This window comes from Ornithorhynchus anatinus, chromosome 10, assembly GCF_004115215.2.
Source record: "Ornithorhynchus anatinus isolate Pmale09 chromosome 10, mOrnAna1.pri.v4, whole genome shotgun sequence".
Classification (NCBI taxonomy): domain Eukaryota; kingdom Metazoa; phylum Chordata; class Mammalia; order Monotremata; family Ornithorhynchidae; genus Ornithorhynchus; species Ornithorhynchus anatinus.
The window spans coordinates 52,586,960-52,612,620 of record NC_041737.1 but is presented as its reverse complement, the minus strand read 5'-3'; the positions used below and the strand labels follow the sequence as shown (position 1 = coordinate 52,612,620).

Below are 25,661 nucleotides of genomic sequence, written 5' to 3'. Positions count from 1 at the left end.
CACCCAGCTGACGAGTGGCAGAGCTGGGATTAGAACCCATGACCTCTGACACCTGAGACCATGCTCTTTCCATTAAGCCACGTTACTTCTCTTAGCGGTCCTAGCCTCCACCCCCCCCCCCCCCCGGGACCCAGGCGTCCGGGCCCCACTTCCCAGCTCGCCTCCCTTAGTCCCCTCTTTTCAGGACCCAGGCATCTTCCCAGCCAACCGTCCCCCGACCCCTCCTCCCCGGGCTGGGGGGGTCTCGGATCCCTCAGCCTCCCCCCCCACCCCCGCCCGCAGTCCCGGAACCCGGGCTTCCCCCCTTCCCCCGCCCCACCCGCGGCACTCCCGGCCAGGTGAGGGCTCAGGTATGCGGGGGTGGAGCCCCGCAGCTCCTCAATGACGCGGTTTCGAGCAGGAGCCCAAACCTCAAACTGGTGAGGGAGGAGGCCACATCCCCGGACACTCGGAGGGAGGGGCCCGAACGGCCAGGGGACGCCCAGGAACCCAGTCTCCTCTTCTCACACCCGCAGCCTCTCCGCAGAGGGGCTGAGCCGGACCCCGCCAAACCCCCCAGGTGAGTCCTGGGCCGGAGACACGACACGGGAGGACCCTCCCCCCTCATCGTTGGGGGGTCTTGCTCCCCTGGGGGGATGGTGGGCTGTGGGATGAGGCTGGCGGTCGTACCAGTCCCCTTCCTCAATCCCTGCCGTGAGGCTGGTCCTTTTCCCAACAACCAAACATGCACAGAGGGGCATCTGGCCACTTCTGTAATGGCCAGACTCCTCGACCGGGGCCAGGCCCAGGGGCAGGAGAATGGGGAAGGGGGCAACGGAAGTCCCAGAGCCTGGATGAGTAGGAGGGAGCGGGACCGTCCCTCTTCCTCTCTTCCTCCGGCTCAGCGGGTTCAGTAGGATGGAGGGAATGTGGGGACCAAAGCAGGCCCCGGCTCTAGACCCTCCGGCCGCTGGCCTTCACGTCCCCTGGCCCCGGGGGCCGCTGCTTCAGCAGAGAAACAAGAACTCTTTCAGGGTCCCTGGAATCTCTGAGGACCGAGGGAAGTTGCCCCGTTAGTTGCCTAGTTGTCCCCCTCCCCTCGCCCCCTGCCCCGGTCCCGCGACGGAGTGGGCAAGGAGCGGGGGTGAGGGAGATGGACCCTGAGGGTGGGGAGGACTGAGGCAGGGGAGGAGGGCTCCCCGTTTTCTGTGGGGGGGCCTGAGGGACAGGATGCTGTGGCCTCTGAGAGAAGCAAGTTGGGGGCTTGGGTCAGGGGTTTTGGGGGGAACTGAAGGCTGGGTTCAGACTTGGGGGTGGGGCAGAGCTGAATACACTGCCGTTGCCTCCTCTTCCTCCTTCTCTTCCTCCACCCTGTCCCTGTCCCACAGCTGGGGAGCCAGGACCCTTGGGGTCACAGCAGAATGAGCTCCACACATGGGTGAGTGGTCTGTCCCCTTCTCCCTCCTTCTCCCCACTCCCTGTAGACCACCAGAAGTCCGGGTCCAGATCCCTGGCATTTTCCCTCCAAAGACCAAAGCAGACTTACTCTTTCCCTCACCCAGGAGGTGGGAGGGAAGCGGGTCACTCGGGGTTCCCAGGTCAGCTCATCCCCGCCTCTTCTCCAACTCCTCCAGGCTGGATGTGGCCCCCAAACCCAGCGCCAAGTCCATCTACGGTGAGTGTGGGCCTACACCCCCCGGGGAGCTCTGTGGGTCCTGCAAGTTTAAAGGTCATGGTATTTTGGAAGTGCTTACTGTGTGCCGAGCACTGTACTAAGCGCTGGGAGAGAACACACAGGTGGGAATTGGACTCGGTAACCACTAAGCTCTGGTCGGACCGGTCCCCGGGCAGCGCCTACATCTGGCTGCGAGACCGTTCCCGGGGGCCGGGGGAGGAGAGGAAAGGGGAGGGGGGCAGTGGGCCGGGGAGCCCGGCTGCCTGGGGTCACCGTCCCTCCTCGCCCTCACAGAACAGAGGAAGAAATATTCCACCGTGGTCATGGCTGATGTGTCCCAGTACGCAGTCAACGTGAGTGTGTGTGTGTATGACAAGGGCCGGGGGGTGGGGTTCGCAAGAAGAAACACACTTGGGGAGAGTGGGTGAGGGAGGGTCGCCCTCCGACCGCATCTCCCCTCCCGCCCCTCAGCATCTGGTGACGTTCTGCTTGGGCGAGGATGATGGGGTGCACACAGTGGAGGACGCCACCCGGAAACTGGCGGCCATGGACGCCCAGGCCAGGGTCTGGGCCCAGGAGATGCTGCTGCAGGTGTCCAGCGCGCACGTCAAACTGCTGGACGTGGACTCCAAGGTGGGGATGAGGGTGAGGGGGTGGGGTGAGGAGGGGCGGCCTGAAAGGGGGCACGGCCGAGGCGGGAGGGCGTCTTCGGGGGGTGGGGGCGGCTGTGTCCCAACGGAGGAGGAGAGGGAAGGGTTTGTTGGCTTCGCCCACGCTGAAGGAGGTTGTTGTGAGGGTGAGGGTGTGGACGACGAGGCCCTTCCTTGCCCCTGACCTCGTCCTCCCCCGCCCGGCGCAGGAGGAGCTGGAGTCTTACGCCTTGAGCTCCATCGTCCGTTGCGACACCATCCTGCCCACGGGCCAGACCCGCTCCCTGCTGCTCCTCGTCTGCCAGGAGCCCGACCGGCTTCAGCCCGATGTCCATTTCTTCCAGTGCCTCAGCCTCGGGGTCAGGGGTCAGGGGTCGGGAGGGCCCCGGGGTCAGGGACTGGGGGGAGGGGGAGGAGGACGGGCGGGGCCTGAAGGGGTAGAGGGGGCAGGACGGGGGAAGGAGCAGCGGAGAAGGAGGCGGAGGGTGAGGTCGGTGTGAAGGGCGAAGCAACGTGGCTCAGTGGAAAAAGCCCGGGCTTGGGAGTCAGAGATCACGGGTTCCAATCCCGCCTCCGCCGCTGGTCAGCTGGGGGACTTTGGGCGAGTCGCTTCACTTCTCTGGGCCTCAGTTCCCTCATCTGTCAAATGGGGATGAAGATTGTGAGCCCCATGTGGAACCACTTGTTCACCCCAGCGCTTAGAATGGTGTTTGCCACATAGAAAGCGCTTAACAAATACCAGCAATGTTAGTATTCAGGGCGGGCCCGGGACCCAGTGGGAGGAGAGAAGGGTAGGACGGGGTGGATGCCAGGGTCGGATGCCCGGGGTGGGCGTCCCCTCGGGAAACCCGTGGGGCTGAGCACGGGGGAGGGTCGGGTGGGCGAGGCCTGAAGGGCCTGATCGACAGGCGGAGCTGATCCGAGAGGACATCACCGGAGCCCTGCAGGCTTACCGCTCCGGCAGCGGAGACCGGAGAGCGGCCGCCCTCAGGTAGGGTCCCCCCCTCCGCCCCAGTCTCCCTCCGGCTCTCTGTTGATCATGGGTTCAAATCCCGGCTCTGTCTTTTGTCAGCTGGCTGGCTTTGGGCAAGTCGCTTCCTTCGTTCAATAGTATTTATTGAGCGCTCACTTCTCTGGGCCTCGGTGACCTCATCTGGAAAATGGGCATGAAGACCGGGAGTCCCAGGGGCTCCTCGTATCCTCCCCAGCGCTTAGAACGGTGCTTTGCACATAGTAGGTGCTTAACAAGCTGCCGGGGAAGCAACATGGCTCAGTGGAAAGAGCCTGGGCTTCGGAGTCAGAGGTCATGAGTTCGACTCCCCAGCTGTGTGACTGTGGGCAAGTCACCTCACTTCTCTGTGCCTCACTGACCTCATCTGTAAAATGGGGATTAACTGTGAGCCTCACGTGGGACGACCTGATGACCCTGTATCTCCCCCAGCGCTTAGACCACTGCTCTGCACATAGTAAGCGCTTAACAAATACCGACATTATTAACAAGTGCCATCATCATTATGATGATGATTATTCTTCGCCTTCTGTCGTCCTCCTTAGGGCCACTGAGGAGGAGCTGAGCCGGCCGCCCGCGCCCCACAGCGCCGAGGCCTCCCCTCTGCACCGCCGGGCCTCCACCCGCGTGGTCCTCGCCCGCCAGCCCGCGGAGCCCGCGGAGCGCCCCCTGGAGGAGGAGGGTGAGAGAGCAGGTGGGGAGGGGGGAGCGACAGGAGGGCGGACCAATAGGAGGGCGGCGGCTCATCCTGACAGCCAATCAACGGGGCGTTGTCTCTAAGCCCCGCCCCACCTCCCGCAGGAGCCTCGCGGCCGGCGGCGGACGCAGCCAGTGTGCAGGCCGAAAGGGACGTGGTGAGTGATGCGGGGCGTGACCGCCAGGGGGCGTGACCGCCAGGGGGCGTGACCGCCAGGGGGCGTGACCGCCAGGGGGCGTGACCGCCAGGGGGCGTGACCGCCAGGGGGCGTGACCGCCAGGGGGCGTGACCGCCAGGGGGCGTGGCCTGAATGTGACCACGCCCACGACCGGCCCCCGCCCCGCCCCCTCCAGGCCCTCCTCAACCACGTGTTCGACGACGTGGAGAGCTTCGTGGGCAAGCTGCAGAAGGCGGCCGAGGCCTCCCGGGTCCTGGAGCACCGCGAGCGGGGCCGGCGAGCCCGGCGGAGGACGGCCGGAGGTGAGGGAAGCCCGCCCGGACCCCCCCACCAGCTTTCCCCCCCAATCTCTTCCTCCCCAGGACCCAACCGTTGGAAGCGGCACGGCCCAGGGGATGGAGCCTCACAAGGTCATGGGGTCTAATTCCAGCTCTGCCACTTAGTAGTCATAATGCTGATGGTATTTCGGAATAATAATGTTGGTATTTAAGCGCTTGCTGTGTGCCGAGCACTGTTCTTAAGCGCTGGGGGAGATGCAGGGTCATCGGGTTGTCCCACGTGAGGCTCACAGGCCTCATCCCCATTTTACAGATGAGGGAACTGTGGCACAGAGAAGTGACTGGCCCAGAGTTATACGGCTGACAGGTGGTGGAGCCGGGATTAGAACCTATGACCTCTGACTCCTAAACCCATGTGCTTTAGCATTTACTATGTGCCAAGCACCGTTCTAAGCGCTGGGGGGGGGTATTTATATGCTATTGTTTTAATGAGATGTTCATCCCCTTGATTCTATTTATTGCTATTGTTTTTGTCTGTCTCTAATTAGACTGTAAGCCCGTCAAAGGGCAGGGACTGTCTCTGTTACCGATTTGCACATTCCAAGTGCTTAGTACAGTGCTCTGCACATAGTAAGCGCTCAATAAATGCTAATGAATGAATCATCAGATTGTCCCTCGCGGAGTCTTAATCCCCATTTTACAGATGAGGGGACTGAGGCCCAGAGAAGTGAAGTGATTTACCCAAGCTCCCTCGGCAGACAAGTGGCGGAGCCGGGATTGGAACCCACGACCTCTGACTCCCCAGCCTGGCCAGTAGGCCCTGCTGCTTCTCTCTTGTCTATGTGACCTTGGGAAAGTCACTTCACTTCTCTGGGCCTCAGTTCCCTCATCTGTAAATAGGGGACTGTGAGACTGTGGGACAGAGACTGTGTCCAACCTGATTTGCTTAGCACTTAACAAATAGCATTATTATTACTTTGTTGCCTCTTGGGTTTTACAAGAATAATAATGTGTGGTATTTGTTAAGCTCTTGGCTCCTCTGGCACCTCGCCCTCCCCTCTCTCTCTTCTTGTCTTCTTTGGCTTTCACACCCCTGCCTCTCCCCACCTGATTGTGCCTTCCGCTGCTCCTTCCCCCAGAGGGTCTTCTCACGCTGCGCTCCAAGCCCCCCTCTGTGGGCGAGTATACAGACATCCTGCAGAAGATCAAGTACTCTTTCAGCTTACTGGTGAGAAAACCGAGGGCCAGGAGAGGGGGACGGGGATGGAGGACGAGGGGACACGACGACTTACTCATTTGTTCACCACCCAGAGGGCTGGAGTCTCCTGCCTCAAGTTGGGGTGGGGGTAGGAAGGAGCCTTCAGGCCCGGGAGTCAGGGGGCAGCGTCCACTAGGGATCCCTTGACCTCTTGGGGTCTCCCACAACCCCCGTGTTTCAGGCTCGGCTCCGATCCAACATCACCAACCCCTCCTCCCAGGAGCTGCTGCACTTCCTGTTCGGGCCCCTGCAAATGGTAATGGAAAGTCGGGGCGGGGTTGGGGCTGGGGAAGGTCTGAGGCGGGGGGGGGGCTTCTGGTTCTGCCCCTCGGGAGGGAGGACCAGAGCGGGGCGGTGGGTGGGGTGACGTCGCAGAAGCTGGGGGGCGTGGTAGGGGTAGGGGAAGCAGAAATCCTTGGCCCAGTGGAGAGAGAGGAGCTGGGCCCCTTCTTGCACCAAAATCTTAGGGGAGGGCAAACCCCATCTGGCTGGGCTGGCACGGAGGCAGAACGGCTGTGGCGAGCCACCCCGAGGGAGTTCTGGGAACTGGGGGTGCCGGGGGGCAGCCTGGAGATCCCTTCGGTGACCTCCTCCCCCACAGATGGTGGACACGTCGGGGGGTCCCAAATTTGCGGAGGACATCCGGCGGCCTCAGCTGACCGGGGAGGCGGTGACGCTGCTGCGGGAGACCCTAAACCCCCAGGAGAGTGCCCTCTGGGCCTCCCTTGGAGATTTCTGGACCAAATCCCGGTATTAGCGGTGGGGGTCTTGGGTGGGAGTGGAGTCACAGTGGGTGGGGACCCGGGGCCCCCGAAACCAAGGGCTATATTTAAATATCTACCTCCCTGGGTAGGCTGGAAGTTCCTTGAAAGTAGGATCGTGTCTCCTTACTCTCTTGAATTCTCCCTAGTGCTCAGTTCAGAGCTCTGCCACTGTAGGCGCTCAGTACAGAGCCCTGCCCCTTGTAGTCTCCCCCACCAGACTCTAAGATCATTATGGGCAGGGAACATGTCTACCAAATATATGGTACTCTCACATGCAACAGTGCTCTGCACACAGTAAGCACTTCATAAATGTGATCGATTGAAGACACTCAGTGCAGAGTTCTCTACCCTTTAGGCACTAGGGATAGAGCTCTGCCCCCTGTAATAATGTTGTTATTTGTTAAGCGCTTACTATGTGCAGAGCACTGTTCTAAGCGCTGGGGTAGACACAGGGGAATCAGGTTGTCCCACGTGGGGCTCACAGTCTTAATCCCCATTTTATAGATGAGGGAACTGAGGCACAGAGAAGTTAAGTGACTTGCCCACAGTCACACAGCTGACAAGTGGCAGAGCTGGGATTCGAACTCATGAGCCCTGACTCCAAAGCCCGTGCTCTTTCCACTGCGCCACGCCGCTTCCCTGTAGGCACTCGATACAGAGCTCTGCTCCTTGTAGGCACTCAATACAGAACTCTTCACCCCTGTAGGCACTCAGTACAGAGCTCGGCCCCCTGAAAGCACTCAGCAAATGCTATCGATGGATTAGGGTTCGATCCGGGTCCCAGACTGGGTTGGAGGGGGGCTTATCCCCAAGAAGGAAGCAAGCCCCGACCCATTCTCTCCTCCAGGCTGGAGCTGCCCGCGTCGGAGGCCGCCCTCTACACCCCTGTGTTCTACAGCGGCTGGCAGCCGCCAGCTACTGACCCCCAGGGCCAGCCCTGGGAAGATCCGGTGGAGAAACAGCATCAGCATGAGCGGAGGCGCAGCCAGGTGTGTGTGTTGGGGAGCCGGGGGTGGGCCCCTGGGGGACAGTGGCACCCGGAATCAGGATCCCGAGAGAAGGGAGGGGCTGCAGTTAGGGGTAAGGCTAGGAAAAATAATAATTAACGGTATTTGTTGGGGAACTAAGCACTGGGATGGGTCAGAGAGAATCAGGATGGACATGGTCTTTCTTCTATAGGGGGTTCGCTTGAGCCAGAGGAGGAGAGAGGTGTGCAGGAGGAGGGAGAATGGGATTGGGGGAGAAGGGTGGGGGGTGTCCAAGGGCCGAAATCTGGGGAAAGAGGATGGGGGAGAGATGACGGCAGTGAGGCTGGAGCTAAGGAGGGCAGGGATGGAGGGAGAGAGATCAGAAAGTTTGGGGGATGCTAAAGGCTTTTTCCCTTATCCCCTCTCCTCGTCCTCCTCTTCTCCTCTGCCTCTTCTTCTCTCCCTTTCTTCCTCTGTCTCTTCATCTCTTTCTCATCCTCCGCCTCTGGCTCTTTCCTTCGTCCCACCCTGTCACGATCCCTTCTCCCCCGACCCCCTCTCCCATCAGCAATCGGCTCCTCAGATCGCAGCCAACGGGTATGTGAGCTGTCCCTCGGCCCTGGACCCCCGGGGTGGGGTTGCTTGGCTTTTGGGGGGCTGCAGGGGTGGGGCTTGAGGGCAGGGCACCCAGGGGAGGTTTGTGGTGGGGGGCTAAGAGGGAGAAGGGGCAAGGGACCAACAAGGTAAGTGTTCTGAACCCCTCTCTGTGTTTCTCTTTTTCTCCCCGGGCAGGTGGGTGCGGTGGTGAGGGCAGAGCCCTGGGTGGGAGGTGAGGGGGGTGGGCTGAGGACAGGGCAGGGGGGAGGATAGAGAAGCTGGGCAGGGAGGCGGGGGGGGGAGATGGGAAAGAATGGGAGAAGGGGGGAGGCTGAGAACAGCCAGTGGTGGAGCATAAATTAGGAGAGAGCTAGAAGCTAGCAGAGAGGATGCCTGGGTCCCCAACAGAAGCCGGGCTGAAGGGTTGGGAAAGTGGGGAGAGCTGGAGACAAGAGAGGTGGGGGGTACGTGGGGGAAGGGGAAGCTGTGGAGGGGGAGAGCCAGAGGTGAGGGGTTGGTCTCTTAGGATCTTTGAGAGGGCCTCAGTCAGGACAGAGGACCTCCCGAGGAGTCCTGCAAGCTCGGAGTTTGGGGCGGGCCTGCTCACTGTCCAGCCTGACCTGCCGTCCTGGACAGGAGCCAGGTGCCAAACACACACAGACTCTGTGTCCACACAGAGAGAGGTGGCTCCGTGGACTCTCGGGATCAAACGGGGATAGAGTGGCCCGGCCTGGCCTCCTTTGGCTATAGGACTGGAAGCTTTGTCTCCTGGGTCCTTGAGTTGAGAAGGAGCTGGGCAAGAGGAGAATAAGAGATGGAGGAGCTGGATGCCAGGGTCCTGGGGTTGGGGGAGAGGGTAGAGATAATAATACTGGGGTATTTGTTAAGCACTTAACTAGGTGTCAGGCATTGTACTAAGCGCTGGGGTGGGTACAGGCATATCAGGTTGGACACAGTCTGTCCCACCATGAGGTTCTCAGTCTCAATCCCCCTTTTCCAGAGGAGGGAATTGAGGCCCGGAAGAGTGAAGTGAATTGCCCAAGGTCACGAAACAGACAAGTGGCGGAGCCGGGATTAGAACCCAGGTCCTTTTGACTCCCGGGCCAGACCTCCGTCCACTAGGCCACGCGGCTTCTTGGAATGATGGTTGCCTGGGACCCTGAGGACTAGGATGCCTGGGTTTGGGGCGTGAGGAACAGGGCAGAAAAAGGTGCCGAGGTAACAGGAGGGATGGATGGGATGAGTCAAGGTCTGGGGAAGAGCCCGGGGTTGAGGGGGGTGGTCTTGGCAGGAAGAGCGCGCCCCAGCCGTGGAGCTGTGACCCCCAATCAGGGGGCGCCGCGGCCCTGAAGACTCCCCCTCCTCCTCCACAGGTAAGACTGGGTGGTGCGGGGGTGAGCCAGGAGCCCCAACACTCCTGCTGGCCAGTCGTGGGGCACGCCCCCTTATGGGCCTCGGTCGGTCACCTCCACCCATCCTCATCTCCCTCTGCCATTCCCCTTGGTGCCCGCGACCTCCATCTATTTCTCTCTCCCCACCTCTGTCCCTGGTTTACCCCTCTGCCCGTCCCCCTTACCCGGCTTGGGGCCAGGACCTGCCCTAACCCAGTTCTGCACTCACCCCCCCAACCCCCGCGTCCAGGCCGCGGTCTGGGCCTGTGGCCCCTGATTTCCAGCCCCGTCCTCGCCCTCCCCCTCCAGCCACACGGACTCCGACCCTCGGTCCGAGCAGCAGCCAGAGGGCAAGTGGGTCCGCTGCAACTATGACTTCCAGGCCAGGAACAGCAGCGAACTCTCCGTGAGCCACCGTGACGTGCTGGAGGTGAGACGGGACCCCGGAGGGACCGGGCTCGCCCCTGCCCCTCCCTCCCCGACCTCTTCCCCACCCCTTGGCTCTCCCCCTATCTTCCTCCTCCTCTTCAGGTGCTGGATGATTCCAGGAAGTGGTGGAAGGTCCGGGACCAGTGGGGCAAGGAGGGCTTCGTCCCCTACAACATCCTGAGCCCCCACCCGGGCCCCCGCCCCCACAATGGACTGCACGGCCAGAACCCCAGCCCGGGCAGGAGCGTGGTGAGAGCAGGGCGGGGCGCGGAGAGGGAAGGATTGGGCCTGGACTGAAGGGCGCCCAAGTCCTCCCACCCACCCCAGGCTCCCAACCTTCTTTCCTCCCAGCCTCAGATTGGGACGCCACCTCCTCCCCGGGCCCCTGCCCCATCTCGGCCCCGGTGGGGCAGCAGCGACAATATCTATCTGGATCCCGCTGACAAGGGTAACACTGGGGCAGAGCGGAGAGCCAGGGGTTGGGGGCGGTCAGAGTAGGGGGTTGGAAAAGATGTTTGCTTACCCGGGCAGGGGGCGAGCGGTACGCCCAGAGGTCGATCGACATGGCCCCAATCTCGGGGAAAGATTAAGCTTTAGGGTCACTGTCAGCCTGTCGGGGGGGGGCTGGCTTGGACCCCCAACCGCAACTCACCCCATGTCTGCCATTCCCTTGTCAGAGAAGTTCTCCCAGCTGCTGAGCGTCAACGAGGAACTGGTGGAGCGGCTGGCCCACGGCCGTCCGGGGGGCGGCCCCCGCCCTCCGGCCTCCCCGCGGACGCCCGAGCCCCACCTCAGCCCTCGCTCGGGGGCGGCCGAGGTCCGCGTCTGGCTAGAGCACAAGGGCTTTGGGCCACAGTGAGTAGACGCTGGTTAATAAACTGGCAGGCGGAGGAAGCGGCTACTCGGGCAGCCTCCTTGGGTGGGTAGGGTGGGGGAATCCCCCCATCTCTGAAGCAGGTGTGGGGGGAGGACGGGAGACCTGTGGACTGACCGGCCAGCTGGTGGACCAACCCAGTGGTGAGCGGGGAAAGCATCAGGATTGGCTGGTGGCGGGGAAGAACTAATGCCTGTACTTGGGGGAGCAGCTGGCCCTGATTGACCGGGGCTCGCCTGCCCCGTCTTCCCTGCTTAGGACGGTGAGCGCCCTGGGCGTGCTGACGGGAGCCCAGCTCTTCTCCCTGCAGAAGGAGGAGTTCAAGGCCGTGAGTCCCGAGGAGGGGGCCCGACTCTACAGCCAGGTCACCGTGCAGCGGGCACTGCTGGAGGCAAGGACTCGGGGGGCAGGGCCCGAGGGGCAGAGGGAGAGGCGCTGACCCTCAAAACCCCAATCCTCTCCCTCCCTACCCACTGATCCTCTGTCCTCAGGACTCTGAGAAGGTGTCAGAGCTCGAGGCTGCGATGGAAAAGCAAAAGAAGAAGGTGGAGGGCCCAGGGCCTGTGGATGGAGACATCATGTGAGCATCACCACCCATGGGCGGGCGGCGGGGGGGGGGTGCCTGGACTGCTCCTGGAGCTCTTAAACCGGCAGCCGCCCCTCCACAAAGAGAAATGGACTCTTTGGCATCAGCTCCTTCTCCCATTGGGCTGAGCCACCCTGAGGCCCTCACCCCTTAACCACCACCCTCGGAGGTGTTGGAATTGGACAGAGGGCTTGGAACGTTATACTGCTGGGAAAGGAGGGGGTTGGGGCAGTTTGGGGTGGGGGAAGCCAAGACCGCTGCTGCCTCCCGGTGATGAGGCTACACATCCGGGCGCGAATCTCGTCTGCGAGGGAGACCACCACCCCCACCCCTCGTCCAGGCACCGATGCCGGCAGCAAAGTCAAGTCTTTATTCTGAATGTCTGTGGCTGTGACGTTTTCTCTGTAAAATACTTTCTCCCGCTAGGAGGGGTGGGGTGGGCCTCCCCTCACCCCCACCACCTGGAAACAAAAATAGAAGTCCTACCCTCCCCCTCCCCGCCCCCCACACCCTATTGCACATTGGATCTGGCCCCTCAGTACAAAACGCGCAGCCCTGCCTATGTACAAGTGGCCCTCCGTGCCCTGGAGGGTTGACCGTCCCCTGAATTCCAGGGGTGGAGGGTCTTGGCACCTTCTGTGCCCCCTGAAAGCTGGGGGTGGGGGGAGGGAGCAGGGGAGTGTGATGGAGAGGCAGTGCCACGTGAGGTGGGGGGGTGGGGGAGAGGGTGTTGGTTCCTTCATAAGCATCCCTGGTCCTCCTCCCCGCCTCCCCCCGCCCATCTCACCCTTTTTGGTCCGGGCTCCTGGTCCCTTCTGTAGCCCCTGGTCCACGGACGACCTCCTAGCCGAACCTTCCTCCGGCCTTCTGTCTTCCTCTTCTCCAGCCTGCTGCTTCCCCCTGCCCACCTAGCCTCTCTTGCCAGGCCTCAACCTGCTCGCCCCCCAACCTACAGAACTCTCCCACTGCTGCCTACTGGGGGAGGGGGGGAAATGGAGTCATGGCTTTTTTTTTAGGGGGGGTGCAGGAGGCAACACGCCCCCCCAACACCTTGGGGGAACCCCCACACCCCCACACACCACACCTCTCACATGAAGGAAAACCGTGGCAGAAGCAGCTGCATAAATAGGGGTGGGGCCGGGGGCGTGAGGGGTGGGGCAGGGCCCGGAAGTCCCAGCGGCGATGGAGGAGGGGGTGGGGGTGGAGGGGAAACGTATCACTTGGAAAGTTTGCTGATGACCCGAATCAGGGCTGCGTTCTCGTCCTTCAGACGCTGGTTGTCGGCTCTGAGGTCCGAGAGAGCCTGGGGGCCGGACGGAGAGGAGAGAGGAAATCAGGGCTGGGGAGGAGGGGTGGGGGGCTGCTGGATGAAGCTGAGGTCTCTTGTCACCCCAACTGTTCCCTTTCCTCTCCCTCCCCCCTTCCCTCCACCCCTCCTGCCAAGTTGGCACCTTCAGTTCCTCCTCCAGCTCCACAGCCTTCCGCTCCAGTGCCCGGCGCTCCTGGGGAGGGAGGGGAAGGGGGGCGGGTGAGGATGGAGCCCCGGGGGGGAGTAGGCCCCTACGAGGGGCTGGAGCACAGATACTGGGAGCACGGGGGTGGGGTGGGGGGCTGCCTTCCTCCTCCCCATTGTGTCCCCAACTCACAAATCGCTCCAGCTCTAGGAGGGCGGGTCTCTCTGCATGGCGCTCCTGTCTCTGCGGGAAGGAGGGAGGACCAGGCTGCAATGCCCCGCTCGCCTCATGACTGGCCCCCATCCCTGCCCCCCCTGGGGGGGGGGGGGGCGCCCCCTGCCCACCCCCTCACCTGGGTGGCCCGCTCCAGCTCCACCTTGAGCTGTGTGAGGCGCAGCTGGGTCTCCTGCAGGGTCTCGCGCAGAGTCGCGTTCTCTGCTTGCAGCCCCTCGTACAGCTGGGGACGGGGGAGGGGGCAACGGGAAGGTGCGGGGGTGGAGATGGTGTGGGTGGGAGTGGGTGCGTGTCCCCATCCACCTGTCCATCCCACAGGTGGAGAGAAGCGCGGTTTTGGAGGGATGGGGAGAGATGGTGGAAGCGGGGGGGGGGGGGGGGGGGAATGGGGGCAGGAGGGCCAGAGGTGGGGGCCGCATCGGGGAGTGGGGGCCGCTCACCTTCCGGAAACCACCGTCGGACTGGTCCCGCTCCGAACTCCGGGAGGCGGGCGGGGAGCTGGGAGCCCAGCAGATGGGGGTGAGCGTTGAGGATGACGAGGAAACCCCTTTCCCATTGCCCCTCCCCCCAACAGGGAGGGTGTGGAGGTGGGAGGAGGCTACGGGAGACTCTAAACTCACTGTGGGCAGGGAATGTCACTGTTGTATTGTACTTTCCCAGGTGCTTAGTACAGTGCTCTGCACACAGTAAGTGCTTAATAAATACGACTGAATGAATGAATGACTTGGAGGAAAGGGGAGAGGAGGGACTGGTGTAAGTTTTCATATTTACCTGGGTTGGGGGTTCCTCTCACTGTTGGGGGGCTCCACGGGCTCTTCCTCCCCCTGGAACCGCAGCAGCTTTAAGGGGCAAGAATGAGCCGCCCCGGGGGGGCTCCCCCTACCCCCTTCCTGCCCAGCTCCCCCCAAGCCTCCGCCCTGCCCCTCCGCGGGAGACCGACCACCCCCGCTCCCTCCCTGACCCCCGCTCACCTCAGCCAGCCCCCGCCTCTCCTTCCGGGCTTTCCTTCGGTCCGGCCCAGACAACCGGTTCCAGCCTCCCTCTCCCTCGGGCTCCTCTGGCCGGAGGGCAGGGGAAAAGGAACCAAAATTAGGCCGAGGCCCTGGGCCTCCAGCCCCCTGACCGAAGAAACCACGGGGAGGGGGGAGTTTGGAGGGCGGGCGGAGCAGGGATTAGTAGGAGGAGGCAGAGGGTGGAGGGAGGGGCAGAGCTGGGTCCCTCCCCCGCCCCCTCTTCCAGTTACCTCTTTGGGCAGGGGCCCCAAGGAGGGGTCCGGCCGGGTCTGATCCATCCACCCCGGGCACACGGGCCGGATGGGCTGTGTCCTGTGGGGGGCAGGGACGATCAGCCGGGGCGGGGCTGTGAGGCGAGGCCCCCCCGCCCCCCGGCCCCCACCTCCTGCCCCCCGCATCCCCCGCCTACCGGGCTGTCGGCGGGGGGAGGTTCTCCCTTCTCCGGCTCCACAGAGCGGCCCAGGGTCTTCTCGGCCTCCTTCAGATCTGTGAGGGTCACGCCCTGGGGAGAGGGGTCCGAGAGGGAGGAGCGGCCTGTCGGTCTCCCTTGGCCCACCGGGGCTCTGGCCGACCCTCTGGCCGCTGGGACGGACAAGGCCCCCGCCCCGGGGGACGCGCCAGACCAGCCGGTGCCCGTCGTCCCCGCCGCACCTGAGTGGATCTCCGGGACTGGCGCATGAGGCGGGACCTGGCTTTACGCTGAGACTCCGACTCCTCGTCTCGCACCGGGGTCTGGTACGATCTGGGCAGGACGGAGGTGGGAACCCAGGCGGACTGCCACCCCCATTTTCCCCAGCAGCCTCCGCTCCCCTCGAGGAACCCGGGCGTTCTGCCTCACTGTCCGGGAAGCCTGCCCCTTCCCCCCGGCCCGGGGACCGCGGGCACCCTACCCCCGGCTCTCACCTCCGTCGGTCCCTGGAGTCGGAGGGGGCGATGGAAGGGGCTGGGGGATCGGAGGTGTCCGCCGTCTGAGGGGGCCTGGGGAACCGAAACCGAAACCGTCTTTTTTGGGGACGGTGGCGCGGCCCAGCGTGCGGGTCCTCTCCCCTCCCGCTCCCTGGAGCTCGGACCTCGTGGCTCCCCGGGACCTGGGCTCCCCACTTTTGGGGTGGGCGGGGGGACGGGACGGGACACTCACGGGACGGGCAGGCGGCTCTCGGGGAGGGAAACCATCCGTCGGGAGGGGGTGGGGGGCACTCGGGCCAGACGGGGCTCCTGGTTCTGGTTGGAGACAGAAGGAGCGGGGACGGAGTTGGGGAGGAGCAGCTGCCCAGTGCGCCTGCCCCACGCAAGTTCTGGGTGGTGCTCATCCTCCCTCCGCCCCACCGCCCACCCCTCCCCGGGCCTGACCTTCTCTCCTCCTTCCAGGCGGGAGCTGGAGGCCGAGCGCTGCAGGCCCAGCTCGGGGGGCTCCTGCCGCTGCCGCCCAGAGGGGCCCAGGGCCCCAGAGCTGCCTGTCTTGCGGAGGCCGGAGCGCCAGGGGCCCCCGGGCTCGGCGGGGGCGGGGCGGGCCGGGGCCTGGGGGGACAGACGGAGAAGGTGGGTCGGCGGGCGGGGCGAGAGGGCCGGCCAGAACCCCGGTGGGCCACGGGAGACCGACAGGTGGAGCCCCGGTAGCGGGGCCGCTCTCGGGGACCCTGGCGCTGCCCCCCAACTCCCTGGGTACCGTGCAAGAACACGCAAACACACACACCCACACCCACACCACAAGCACAAGTCTCCTCACCGCTGACACCCAGGGGGGCCTGTCTGGAGCTGGAGCGACAGGAGGGATACGGGGAGAGGAGGGGGGCGACAGACAGTTAAGGGGGGGATCAAGGAGAAGACACCGGCTTCTCCCCCTCTAGGCCCTGGGTGTCTGCTTCCCGCTGCCCCCCCGAGAGACTTACTGTGGAGGAGAGGGGCGAGGGGGGGCCGAGGAGGGGCGAAGATACCCCGTTGAGGGCGCTGGGCCTGTGGGGGGGCGGTTCTAAGCAAGAAGGAGACGGGAGTCAGCGCTCGGGCCCCGGAGCCCCCACCCCGCCCACCCCCACCCCCACCCCCTTCTCACCACCGGTGCCCCCGCCCTCGTCTCCCGAGTCCTCGTCCCGGATGGCGGGGGTCTCTCCGGGTCCTCCTCCCGGCGGGGGCTTCCTCTCCTTGGACAGATCCTGCACAGAGATCTTCTCTTTGCTGCTCATGCGGCAGACGGAGCTCCTGGGGGCGGGGAGGGGCAGACGGAGCTCCTGGGGGGCGGGGAGGGGCAGACGGAGGGAGCTCTGGGGGGCGGGGAGGGGTAGCCGGATGGTGGTAGACAGGGTGGTAAGCTGTTGGAGGGCAGGGAATGCGTCTACCGCTTCTATTGTCCTCTTCCAAGCGCTCGGGACAGTGCTCTCCATCGACCGGTTGAAGTCGTTAGCGGCCAACTGCTCCCCTTCCCTCTCGTCAAGGGGCTCGTCCCCCGCCTTCTCCCCCACCCGGCGTCTTCTGCTCCCTCACCTCCGAGCCCCAGGGTCTCCGCCTAATCCCCCATGACCGCTCCGGCCCCCCGACCCCAACCGTCCCCGGGGGCCCGGCCGGGTCCTCCCCCACCTCCGGTGCTTGCTGCTGTAGAGCGGCTGCGGCTCCGTCACCCGACCCTGACACGCTTCTTTCTGGTTCCGTAGCTGGGGGAGGGAGGGTCACAGAGATTGGGGCGGGAAGACGGGAGCCGAGAGACGGGGGGAAGCCAAGATCCCCGAGTCTCTGAGACGACCGGGGCGGCTGGAGGAAGGGGACGGGGGACGCGGCCGTGGACTTGAGAGCATAAGAATCGGGGAGGCGGGTGGGCGGGCACGATGCCGAACCCCTGGGGATGGATGCCGCGGGGCGGGTTGTGGGGCGCACTGGGGTCTCACATCCTCCTGTTTCTTTTGCAGCTCCTCCAGCAGGGTCAGCACATCCTCGTCCGCCAGGTCACAGGGCCGCTGACCCTGGAGGGGGAGAAGGGAGGGAGAGGGGGAAGAAGGGGCCCGGTGGGACAGGGAGCCCCAGCTCCTCCCCGGCCACCCCCGGTTATCCCCGGGCCCCCACCCGGTCACCCTCCGGCCCAGCCCTGGCAGGCTCACCACGTTGTTGAGCGTGTCCATATCCCCGGCGTGCTCCACCAGGAGCCGGCAGGCCTCCTCCACCCCCCAGTGGGCGGCTGCGTGCAGAGGGGTCCACCCGTCCCTGTCCCGCACGTTGGGGTCGTAGCCGGCCTGCAGGAGCAGCCTGGGGGGGCGGGGGGGAGGTGTGCAGTCAGAACGAGGAGGGTGAAAGGGGTCAGGAATCAGTCCTGGGGAATCTGTGTGCGGGTGCGGGTGTGTACGTACGGGGGACGGACAGTACCTCATGACCTCGATGTAGCCCTTGGCGGCGGCCACGTGCAGGGCGGAGGCGCCGGTGCGGGGGTGGCGGGTGTCGGGCATGGCCCCGCCGTCCAGCCAGCGCCGCGTGTCTTGGAGGAGCAGCTCCTCCTCGGCCCTCTTGGCCGCCCCCACGTCCACACCTGGCACCGGGGCGGGCGGACGTGATCAGCATGGGGCCCGGCCCGCCCCGCAGGTCTCTGGGCGTGGGCACACATGTGAGGAATCGCTGGCACCCCCTTCCACGCCCTAAACCAGGGGTTTGCCAGTGCGGGGGGGGGGGGGGGGGGTCTCGAACCCCAGCGTGACCCTGATCAGACTGGGAGCGGGTTGAGATGGACGAGGGGGGAGTCTAGGCGGCTTGGGGGCCCAGCCCCCAGGCCCGCGTCCTCGTCCCCTCCCCCAGCCGCCCCGGCCCCCCACACCCGCCCCGGCCGTCACCTCTGCGGGCCACTTCGGCCCTGAGCAGGCTCTCCATGGCATCCGCCTCGGCCAGGTCAAGCGGCAGGTCCCCATCGCTGTTGACGGCGGCGATGTCGGCGCCGTGGCTCAGCAGGTACCTGCCCGAGCGAGGGCGAGGGTCAAGGGGCCGCACCCTCGACCCCTCCCCAAGCCTCCCCCCCACCCCGGGCCCGGGCGCGAGAGCTCACTGGGCTATGTCCGTGTATCCGCAGGAGGCGGCCACGTGCAAGGGTGTCCAGCCCTCGTTGTCCGCCTGGTTGACCGTGGCTCCCTGCTCCACCAGGAACCGCACGACCTCCAGGTTCTCGTCGATGCACGCCTGCCACCGGGGGACGGGCAGATCGGGGTCAGGGTCAAGCGGGGCGGGGGTCAGGCAGACCGGCTCCACCGACGGGTCCCGCTCCCACCTAGATCCCCAAGGGGACCCCTCCTCCCCCGGCTGCCCCCCGCCCAGCCCCGCCACCCTCCTCCAGGAGACCCAGCTCCCCCCCCCCCGGCCCCAGCCCCCACTCTCCCTTGGGACCCAGACATCTGGCCCCCGGCCTGGGGGTGGGGGATGGGGGCGGTCAGGGGGTATAAATAGCCCCAATGTGGGATCCGCTCCTACTGTGCTCAGAGGCTCCGCCCCTCTCCTGCCTCTCCCTGCTGGGGGGAACGGAGGGAATGGGGTCGGATGGGCCCCTAACTTGGGCGTCTGGGGATGGTGAGGCGCTCTTCTGGGGAGGAACCGGCCTCCCAATTCCCGGCCGCCCCCACTGCTGCCTGTGTTCAGGGGTGCAGTGCTGGGGAGAGGGGGTGCCTGGGTCCGGGGTGGGGGTGGTGTGTCCGGACCCCGCGGGGAAGCGGGATGGGGAGCAGGGTAAGGCGGAGGTCACGCAGGGAGCTGGGGCGGGCACGGGGGGACCCCCCCCCCCCCGCCTCCGGCCCCTCGCCGGCTTCCAGGCTCCCGGCGTCCGACTGTCCGTCCGTCCGGCTCCGGGGGAGGGAGACGCTGGCCCCGGCCGCTCATCCCCCGCCCCCAGCCCCCCGCGGCTCCAGGGAGAGCAGGGGAAGGAGCGGGAGGAGGGGAGGGAAGGAAGCAGCCTGGGCCAAGAGGATGAAGTCATGGAAACTCCAGGCGGTGGAGGGGAGGAAAACAGGGGCTGGGGGTGGCGGGGGGAGGGGGTGCAGGCCTGGGACGGGGTGGGGAGGGGACAGGCTGGGCTAGGGGAGGACACGGGTGCCCGGAGCCAGGGGGCCGCTGGGCGAGGCGCGGAGTGCCGAGGGCAGGGGGGTGGGCGGGGGAGGGAGGGCGGGGGTGGGACGGCCGGGACGGAGCCGGAGGAAGTGGTTCCCAGGGACAGGATTGGTGGGGCAGAGGAGAGAGCTGGGGGACAGGACTCCCGAGTCCCCAAAGGGAGCAGAGGCCGGGAGGTATCTCAGGGAGCGTTGGGAAACCCGCGGCCTGGAGGAGGTTGGGGGCGGGCCCAGCCCCCTGCCCCCTGGGAGGGCTGGTTTGGGGGAGACGGTGTCTCCCGGGGTCGGGAGGGGCGGGGGGGGGACACTGGGGCTCTTTGCCACCCTGGGAACGGGCTGAACCGTCAGCTCCGTTTATTTCCTCCCGGTCGCCGAGGCAACGAGGGGAGGGCCGGGGGGCGGCCGCGGCTTCCCCTACAAGGTGCGGGGCCGAGGCCGGGACCGGGGCCACCTCCGTCGCTTCCCAGTTTGGAGCTGGTGGGAGCCGAGAGGGCCTGGGCGGTGGGGGCGGGGAGCGGGGAGGGCTCTGTGGGCACCGGGGGGTGGGTCCAGTGGTCACCAGCAGAGTGGGAGCAGAACGGGTTCTGTGCGCCCTGGCGGGAGAGGGACGGAGGGGAGAGACGGCCCCGTGACCCGGGAGCCGAGCGAGGTCACGGGTCTGGGACGACGGAGGCAGGGAGGACCCGGGCACCTCTCCTCCAAGCCCCAACAGCACAGGTGGCCTGACCCACGGCCTTCCTGGTCCCTCTCGGCCACTCTGGCCCCCAAGACCCAGAAATCCTCTCCCGCCACCCCCTCTAGACCGAAAGCTCATCACGGGCAGGGAACGAATCTGTTTACTGATACGCTGTCCTCTCCCAAGCGCTCAGAACAGTGCTTCGCACACAGTTAAGTACTCAATAAATACCACTGACTGACGCTCTCCTCGTGGCCCCTCGGACTCACACGTCCTGCCCGCTTTCCCTCCCGCCGGCCCCTCGGACCCGGGGGTCCGGCCCTCGGCGCCATCCCAGCAGGGCGAGGCAGACCGGACCCTCTCGGCCCGGTACTCGTCGGGGAAGAAGCCTGTGACCGACGTGGGGTCCAGAGGTCACTCCTGGAGATTCCCCTGGATTCCTCTTCCCAGGACAGAGTCCAAGGGCTGGGGAACCAGGGGCCCGGGTTCCTCCAGGGGCGGGGAGGGGGGACAGGGGAAGAGGAAGCCGCTCAGCTCTACTCCCTCGGGTCCCTCCGGCTCCCTCCTTTCTCCATCATTTAACGGTCCGCATCAGGTGGTTCAGTCTCTCCTGATTTGCCCCAGGAGATCCCGGGCAGGGCCACTCCGGAGGTTGGGGGGCACCAGAGGCGGTGAGGGTGGGGGTGTCCCCAGGTGCAGCTGGAGGGGCTGGGTGAGAGCGCCCAACTGGTGTCCAGTGGTCTCTCTCTCTCCCCTCAAACTCCAACCCCAGGGGTCGAGTGGGTGAGGGTCACTGGGGGGAAGAAGCAGCCCAGAATGCAAGGGAACCGATCCCTGGGAGAACTGAAAACGGCTCGGGAGACAGAACGGGGCCGGGGCCGGGGCTGGATCAGCTCGGTCCCATAAAGGGGAGTGAGGGGCCGGTGGGGGGAGAGCCAAACTGGTTCCCAGGGATGGGACTGGTGGGGCAGACAGCTGGGGGATAGGAATCCTAAATTCCCAAAGGCAGCGGAGGCTGGGAGGGATCTCAGGGACTGGTGGGCTGCGGGGAGCGAGGGTTGGAGGGGGGCAAGGGTCCAGGGCAGGTGCCCAGGGGTGAAGGAGGAAGGTTTTGGGGTGGGGTGGGGTGCCAATTCTAGGCTTGGGGGGTGCCGGGGTCTGCTCCGCAGGGAGGATTCTGATTTGGGACAGGGGATGGTCACTGTCTCCTCTTCCAGGGAGTGACTGGCTGTCCAAGGATTTGCCCCGGGGGGGGGTAGGATATATGTATGTGTGTGTGTGTGTCTAGGGGGTGCGAGGATGACCTGCCCCCTCCCCACTCCGCCTTCTCCGGCCTCCTCAGTCCGGATCCCTTTCCCAGGCCCTGGGGAAGGGCCAGGGAGGCAGGGGGAGTGGAAAGGAGAGGAGATTTGTTCCCCTGTGTCTACCCCGGCGCTTAGCACAGTGCTCGGCACATAATAAGCGCTCAACAAACACCAATATTATTATTATTATTATTAGATTTCTACCTCCTGACCCCCAGGCTCGGCGAGTCTCCGCTCTCCCCGCCCCCCCGGTTCCCGACTTCCCAGGCCGGAGGGGCCCCCCCCAGAATAAGCCCGCGGGGGAAGAGATGCGCGGGGGGGGGGGGGGGGGATGTGGGGGGGGCTCAGGTGCACGGGAGGGGTGTTGGGTTCAAGGAGGGATGGGGGCAGGTGGGGAGGGTGCCATGTCGGGGTGTCACGGCGGAAAGGGTGGCGAGGAGGGTCGGGGAAGGACCGGCGGGGAGCGGGGGTGCGGGGGGAGGGCGCCGACCTGGTGCAGAGCGCTGATGCCGTCGGCGTTGGTGCTGTCCAGCACGGCGGGCGCGGGCCGGGCCGCCGCCGGGCCTTCGGGCTCCCTCCTTAGCATGAGCCGCGCCTCGTCCAGGTCCCCCCCGGCGCAGGCCGCCAGGAACTCGGCCGCCCGCTCGAAGCGCACCGTGCGGACCCGCGGCGGCGGCTCCGGGGCCCCGGGCTCCCCCGCGCCCCCGGCCCGCGCCCACTGTCGCAGCTGCTCCCGCCGCCGCTCCCGGGCCGCCGCCGCCGCCGCCGCCCCGTCCGCCCCGGGGCCCGACATCCCGGCCAGGACCGGCCAGGACCGGCCCGGCCTTCCCGCCCGCCCCAAGCCCCGACCGCCGCCGCCGCCGCGGGGGCCGCCGGGAACTGCAGTCCCGCCCGACGCCGGCAGCCGCACACCCCCCCCCCGCCGCCACGTCGCGACGTCCTGACGTCACGCGCACCCTCTCTCCCCCGAGCATGCCGGGAGTTGTAGTCCCGCCCGACGCGGGCAGCCGCGCCACACCCCCCCGACGACGTCCCGACGTCGTGACGTCACGCCCCCCGGAGCAGGCCGGGAGTTGTAGTCCCGCCGCCCTCCTTCGGGCGGCCTCGGGCCCCGCCTCTAATAATAATAATAATGTTGGTATTTGTTAAGCGCTTACTAGGTGCCGAGCACCGTTCTAAGCGCTGGGGTAGACACAGGGGAATCAGGTTGTCCCACGTGGGGCTCACAGTCTGCATCCCCATTTCACAGATGAGGGAACTGAGGCACAGAGAAGTGAAGCGACTCGCCCACAGTCACACAGCTGACAAGTGGCAGAGCTGGGATTCGAACTCATGACCTCTGACTCCAAAGCCCGTGCTCTTTCCACTGAGCCACGCTGATAATCATGTTGGTATTTGTTAAGCGCTTACTATGCGCGGAGCCCTGTTCTAAGCGCTGGGGGGGATACAGGGTCATCAGGTTGCCCTAAGTGGGGCTCATAGTCTTCATCCCCATTTTACACACAATAATAATAATGATGAATCCCAGCTCTGCCACTTGTCGGCTGTGTGACTGTGGGCAAGTCACTTAACTTCTCTGTGCCTCAGTTCCCTCATCTGTAAAATGGGGATTAAGACTGTGAGCCCCACGTGGGACAACCTGATTCCCCTATGTCTACCCCAGCGCTTAGAACGGTGCTCGGCACATAGTAAGCGCTTAACAAATACCAACATTATTATTATTATAATGTTAGTATTTGTTAAGCGCTTACTATGCGCCAAGCACTGTTCTAAGCGCTGGGGGGGATACAGGGTCATCAGGTTGCCCCAAGTGGGGCTCATAGTCTTCATCCCCATTTTACACACAATAATAATAATAATGTTAGTATTTGTTAAGCGCTTACTATGCGCAGAGCACTGTTCTAAGCGCTGGGGGGGATACAGGGTCATCAGGTTGCCCCAAGTGGGGCTCATAGTCTTCATCCCCATTTTACACACAATAATAATAATAATGTTAGTATTTGTTAAGCGCTTACTATGCGCAGAGCACTGTTCTAAGCGCTGGGGGAGATATGGGGTAATGTGGTTCACAGTCTTCACCCCCATTTTACAGATAATAATAATAATGTTGGTATTTGTTAAGCACTTACTATGCACAGAGCCCTGTTCTAAGCACTGGGGGAGATACAGGGTCATCAAGTTGCTCCAAGTGGGGCTCATAGTCTTCATCCCCATTTTACACATAATAATAATAATGTTGGTATTTGCTAAGCGCTTACTATGCGCGGAGCCCTGTTCTAAGCGCTGGGGGAGATACGGGGTCATCAGGTTGTCCCACATGAGGCTCACAGTCTTCATCCCCATTTTACACATAATAATAATAATGTTGGTATTTGTTAAGCGCTTACCGTGCGCAGAGCACTGTTCTAAGCACTGGGGGAGATACAGGGTCATCAGGTTCACAGTCTTCATCCCCATTTTACAGACGAGGGAACTGAGGCCCAGAGAAGTGAAGTGACTTGCCCACAGTCACACAGCTGACAAATGGCAGAGCCAGGATTCGAACCCTCTCTCCTCACTCACTGAATCGCATCTATTGAGCACCTACGGTGTGCAGAGCGCTGTACCGATCGCTTGGGAGAGGACGCTACAACAATAAACAGACAACTTCCCTGCCCATAATAAATAATAATCTTAGGACTTGTTAAGCACTTACTATGTGCCAAGCACTGTTCTAAGCGCTAAGGGGGATACAAGGTAATCAGGTTGTCCCACGTGAGACTCACAGTCTTCACGCAATGAGCTTACAGTCTAGACAAGCTGAGAAGCAGTGTGGCTCAGGGGAAAGATCCCGGGCTTGGGAAGGAGGCAGAGGTCATGGCTTCTAATGCCGGCTCTGGCACTTGTCAACTGTGTGACTTTGGGCAACTCACTTTACGTCTCTGAGCCTCAGTTACCTCAACTGTCAAAGGGGGATTAAGGTCGTGAGCCCCACGTGAGACCACCTGATCACCTTCTACCCACTCCCCCAGCACTTAGCGTGGCTCAGTGGAAAGAGCACAGGCTTGGGAGTCAGAGGTCACGGGTTCTAATGCCGGCTCTGCCATTCGTCAGCTGTGTGACGGTGGACAAGTCCCTTCACTTCTCTGGGCCTCAGTTCCCTCATCTGTAAAATGGAGATTAAGGCTGTGAACCTCACGTGGGACAACCTGATTCCCCTGTATCTACCCCAGCACTTAGAATAGTGCTCAGCACATAGCAAGCACTTAACAAATACCAACATTAGAGCAGTGCTTTTAGAGCAGTGCTTTAATCATGATAATAATTAGTAATTACACTATTTGTTAAGCAATTACTATGTCGCTCTCTTCTCCCCCTTCAGGGGTCGTGACCTCTGGGCGGTCCCACGACCGCTTCCCGCCCCCTCCTGGGGGTGAGGGGGAACTGCTCTTTTAAGGAAGCTGCGTCATGACGTCACACGCCGTGCCCCCTCTCAGTCACCCGTAAAGCATGCTGGGAAATGCAGTCCGCACCGCTGGCTATGGGCGGGTCGGCGGTCTCATTCATTCATTCATTCATTCATTCATCCATCCATCCATCCATCCATCCATCCATCCATCCATCCATCCATCCATCCATCCATCCATCCATCCATCCATCCATCCATCCATCCATCCTTTCATCCATCCTTTCATCCATCCATCCATCCATCCATCCATCCATCCATCCATCCATCCATCCATCCTTCCTTCCTTCATTCAATAGTACTTATTGAGCGCTTACTATGCGCACGCACAAGGGGCAAGAGGGGGAGCGAAGAAATTCTCCGGGGACCCTTTTATGGGGAGAGGGCTTTGGCTTTTTAATGGTGTCTGTTAAGTGCTTACCATGTATCTGGCCCTGTACTAAGTGCTGCGGTAATAATAATGTTGGTATTTGTTAAGCGCTTACTATGTGCAGAGCAGTGTTCTAAGCGCTGGGGAGGTACAGGGTCATCAGGTTGTCCCACGTGAGGCTCACAGTCTTCATCCCCATTTGACAGATGAGGGAACTGAGGTACAGAGAAGTGAAGGGACTTGCCCACAGTCACACAGCGGATGAGTGGGGAGCCGGGATTCGAACCCATGATCTCTGACTCCCAAGCCTGGGCTCTTTCCACTGAGCCACGCTGCTTCCCATACAAGACAACTCATTCGCTCCCATGGCGTCAACTACCACCTTTACGTGGATGATCCCCAAATCTGCATCTCCAGCCCTGATCTCTCTCCCTCTTTCCAGTCTCGCATTTCCTCCTGCCTTCAAGAGATCTCTACTTGGATGTCCTCCCATCATCACCTCAAACTTGATAGGTCCAAATCAGAGCTCCGTATCTTCCCGTCCAAATGCTGTCCTCCCCGTGACTTTCCCATCACTGTAGACGGCTCCACCATCCTTCCTGTTTCACAAACCTGTAAACTTGGCGTGAGCCTTGACTCCTCTCTCTCTCTCTCATTCAACCCACGTATCCAATCGGTCACCAAATCCTGTTGGTCTCACCCACACAACATCGCCGAAATCTGCCTTTTCCTCTCCATCCACACTGGTACCACTCATATAATCACTCAT

At 63.4% G+C, this 25,661-nt stretch overlaps 2 protein-coding genes across 2 annotated transcripts; one reads left to right on the top strand and one right to left on the bottom strand.

The window, feature by feature from the left end:
* The first annotated feature begins 359 nt into the window (after positions 1 to 359).
* Positions 360 to 11,716, top strand: EPS8L1 (EPS8 like 1). Its single transcript, XM_039913283.1, has 21 exons — positions 360 to 559; positions 1,368 to 1,417; positions 1,614 to 1,654; positions 1,949 to 2,007; positions 2,126 to 2,287; positions 2,514 to 2,663; positions 3,213 to 3,295; positions 3,859 to 4,082; positions 4,118 to 4,167; positions 4,364 to 4,490; positions 5,606 to 5,694; positions 5,906 to 5,980; positions 6,326 to 6,474; positions 7,336 to 7,477; positions 8,025 to 8,053; positions 9,754 to 9,874; positions 9,976 to 10,122; positions 10,225 to 10,321; positions 10,551 to 10,728; positions 11,006 to 11,138; positions 11,239 to 11,716. The coding sequence occupies exons 2-21, from the start codon at positions 1,401 to 1,403 to the stop codon at positions 11,329 to 11,331; spliced, it is 2,166 nt and encodes a 721-aa protein (XP_039769217.1). The 5' UTR covers positions 360 to 559; positions 1,368 to 1,400; the 3' UTR covers positions 11,332 to 11,716.
* On the bottom strand, positions 11,690 to 25,661 carry PPP1R12C (protein phosphatase 1 regulatory subunit 12C). The gene is made up of 23 exons (XM_029072884.2): positions 25,593 to 25,661; positions 21,568 to 22,017; positions 18,050 to 18,180; positions 17,841 to 17,959; positions 17,383 to 17,542; positions 17,121 to 17,265; positions 16,911 to 16,985; positions 16,606 to 16,679; positions 16,085 to 16,230; positions 15,924 to 16,003; positions 15,385 to 15,552; positions 15,173 to 15,255; positions 14,938 to 15,012; positions 14,686 to 14,776; positions 14,444 to 14,536; positions 14,265 to 14,346; positions 13,993 to 14,078; positions 13,793 to 13,860; positions 13,462 to 13,519; positions 13,140 to 13,244; positions 12,980 to 13,030; positions 12,785 to 12,835; positions 11,690 to 12,636 (listed from the first exon to the last, which is right to left on the bottom strand). Exons 1-23 carry the CDS (start codon positions 25,659 to 25,661, stop codon positions 12,550 to 12,552), a joined length of 2,547 nt encoding a protein of 848 aa, XP_028928717.1. The 3' UTR covers positions 11,690 to 12,549.

What these genes read in the sequence shown, in the direction of transcription:
- EPS8L1 (XM_039913283.1), top strand. An exon ending in AGTACTCTTTCAGCTTACTG is followed by an intron (nt 5,695 to 5,905) that starts GTGAGAAAACCG and finishes CCCGTGTTTCAG; the next exon opens with GCTCGGCTCCGATCCAACAT. An exon ending in TCTGGATCCCGCTGACAAGG is followed by an intron (nt 10,322 to 10,550) that starts GTAACACTGGGG and finishes TTCCCTTGTCAG; the next exon opens with AGAAGTTCTCCCAGCTGCTG.
- PPP1R12C (XM_029072884.2), bottom strand. Translation starts at nt 25,661, where the DNA reads ATGAGTGATTATATGAGTGGTACCAGTGTGGATGGAGAGGAAAAGGCA. An exon ending in CCTCGCCCCTCTCCTCCACA is followed by an intron (nt 15,553 to 15,923) that starts GTAAGTCTCTCG and finishes CTGTCCCCCCAG; the next exon opens with GCCCCGGCCCGCCCCGCCCC. An exon ending in TGGGGCCCCTGCCCAAAGAG is followed by an intron (nt 14,079 to 14,264) that starts GTAACTGGAAGA and finishes CCCTCCGGCCAG; the next exon opens with AGGAGCCCGAGGGAGAGGGA.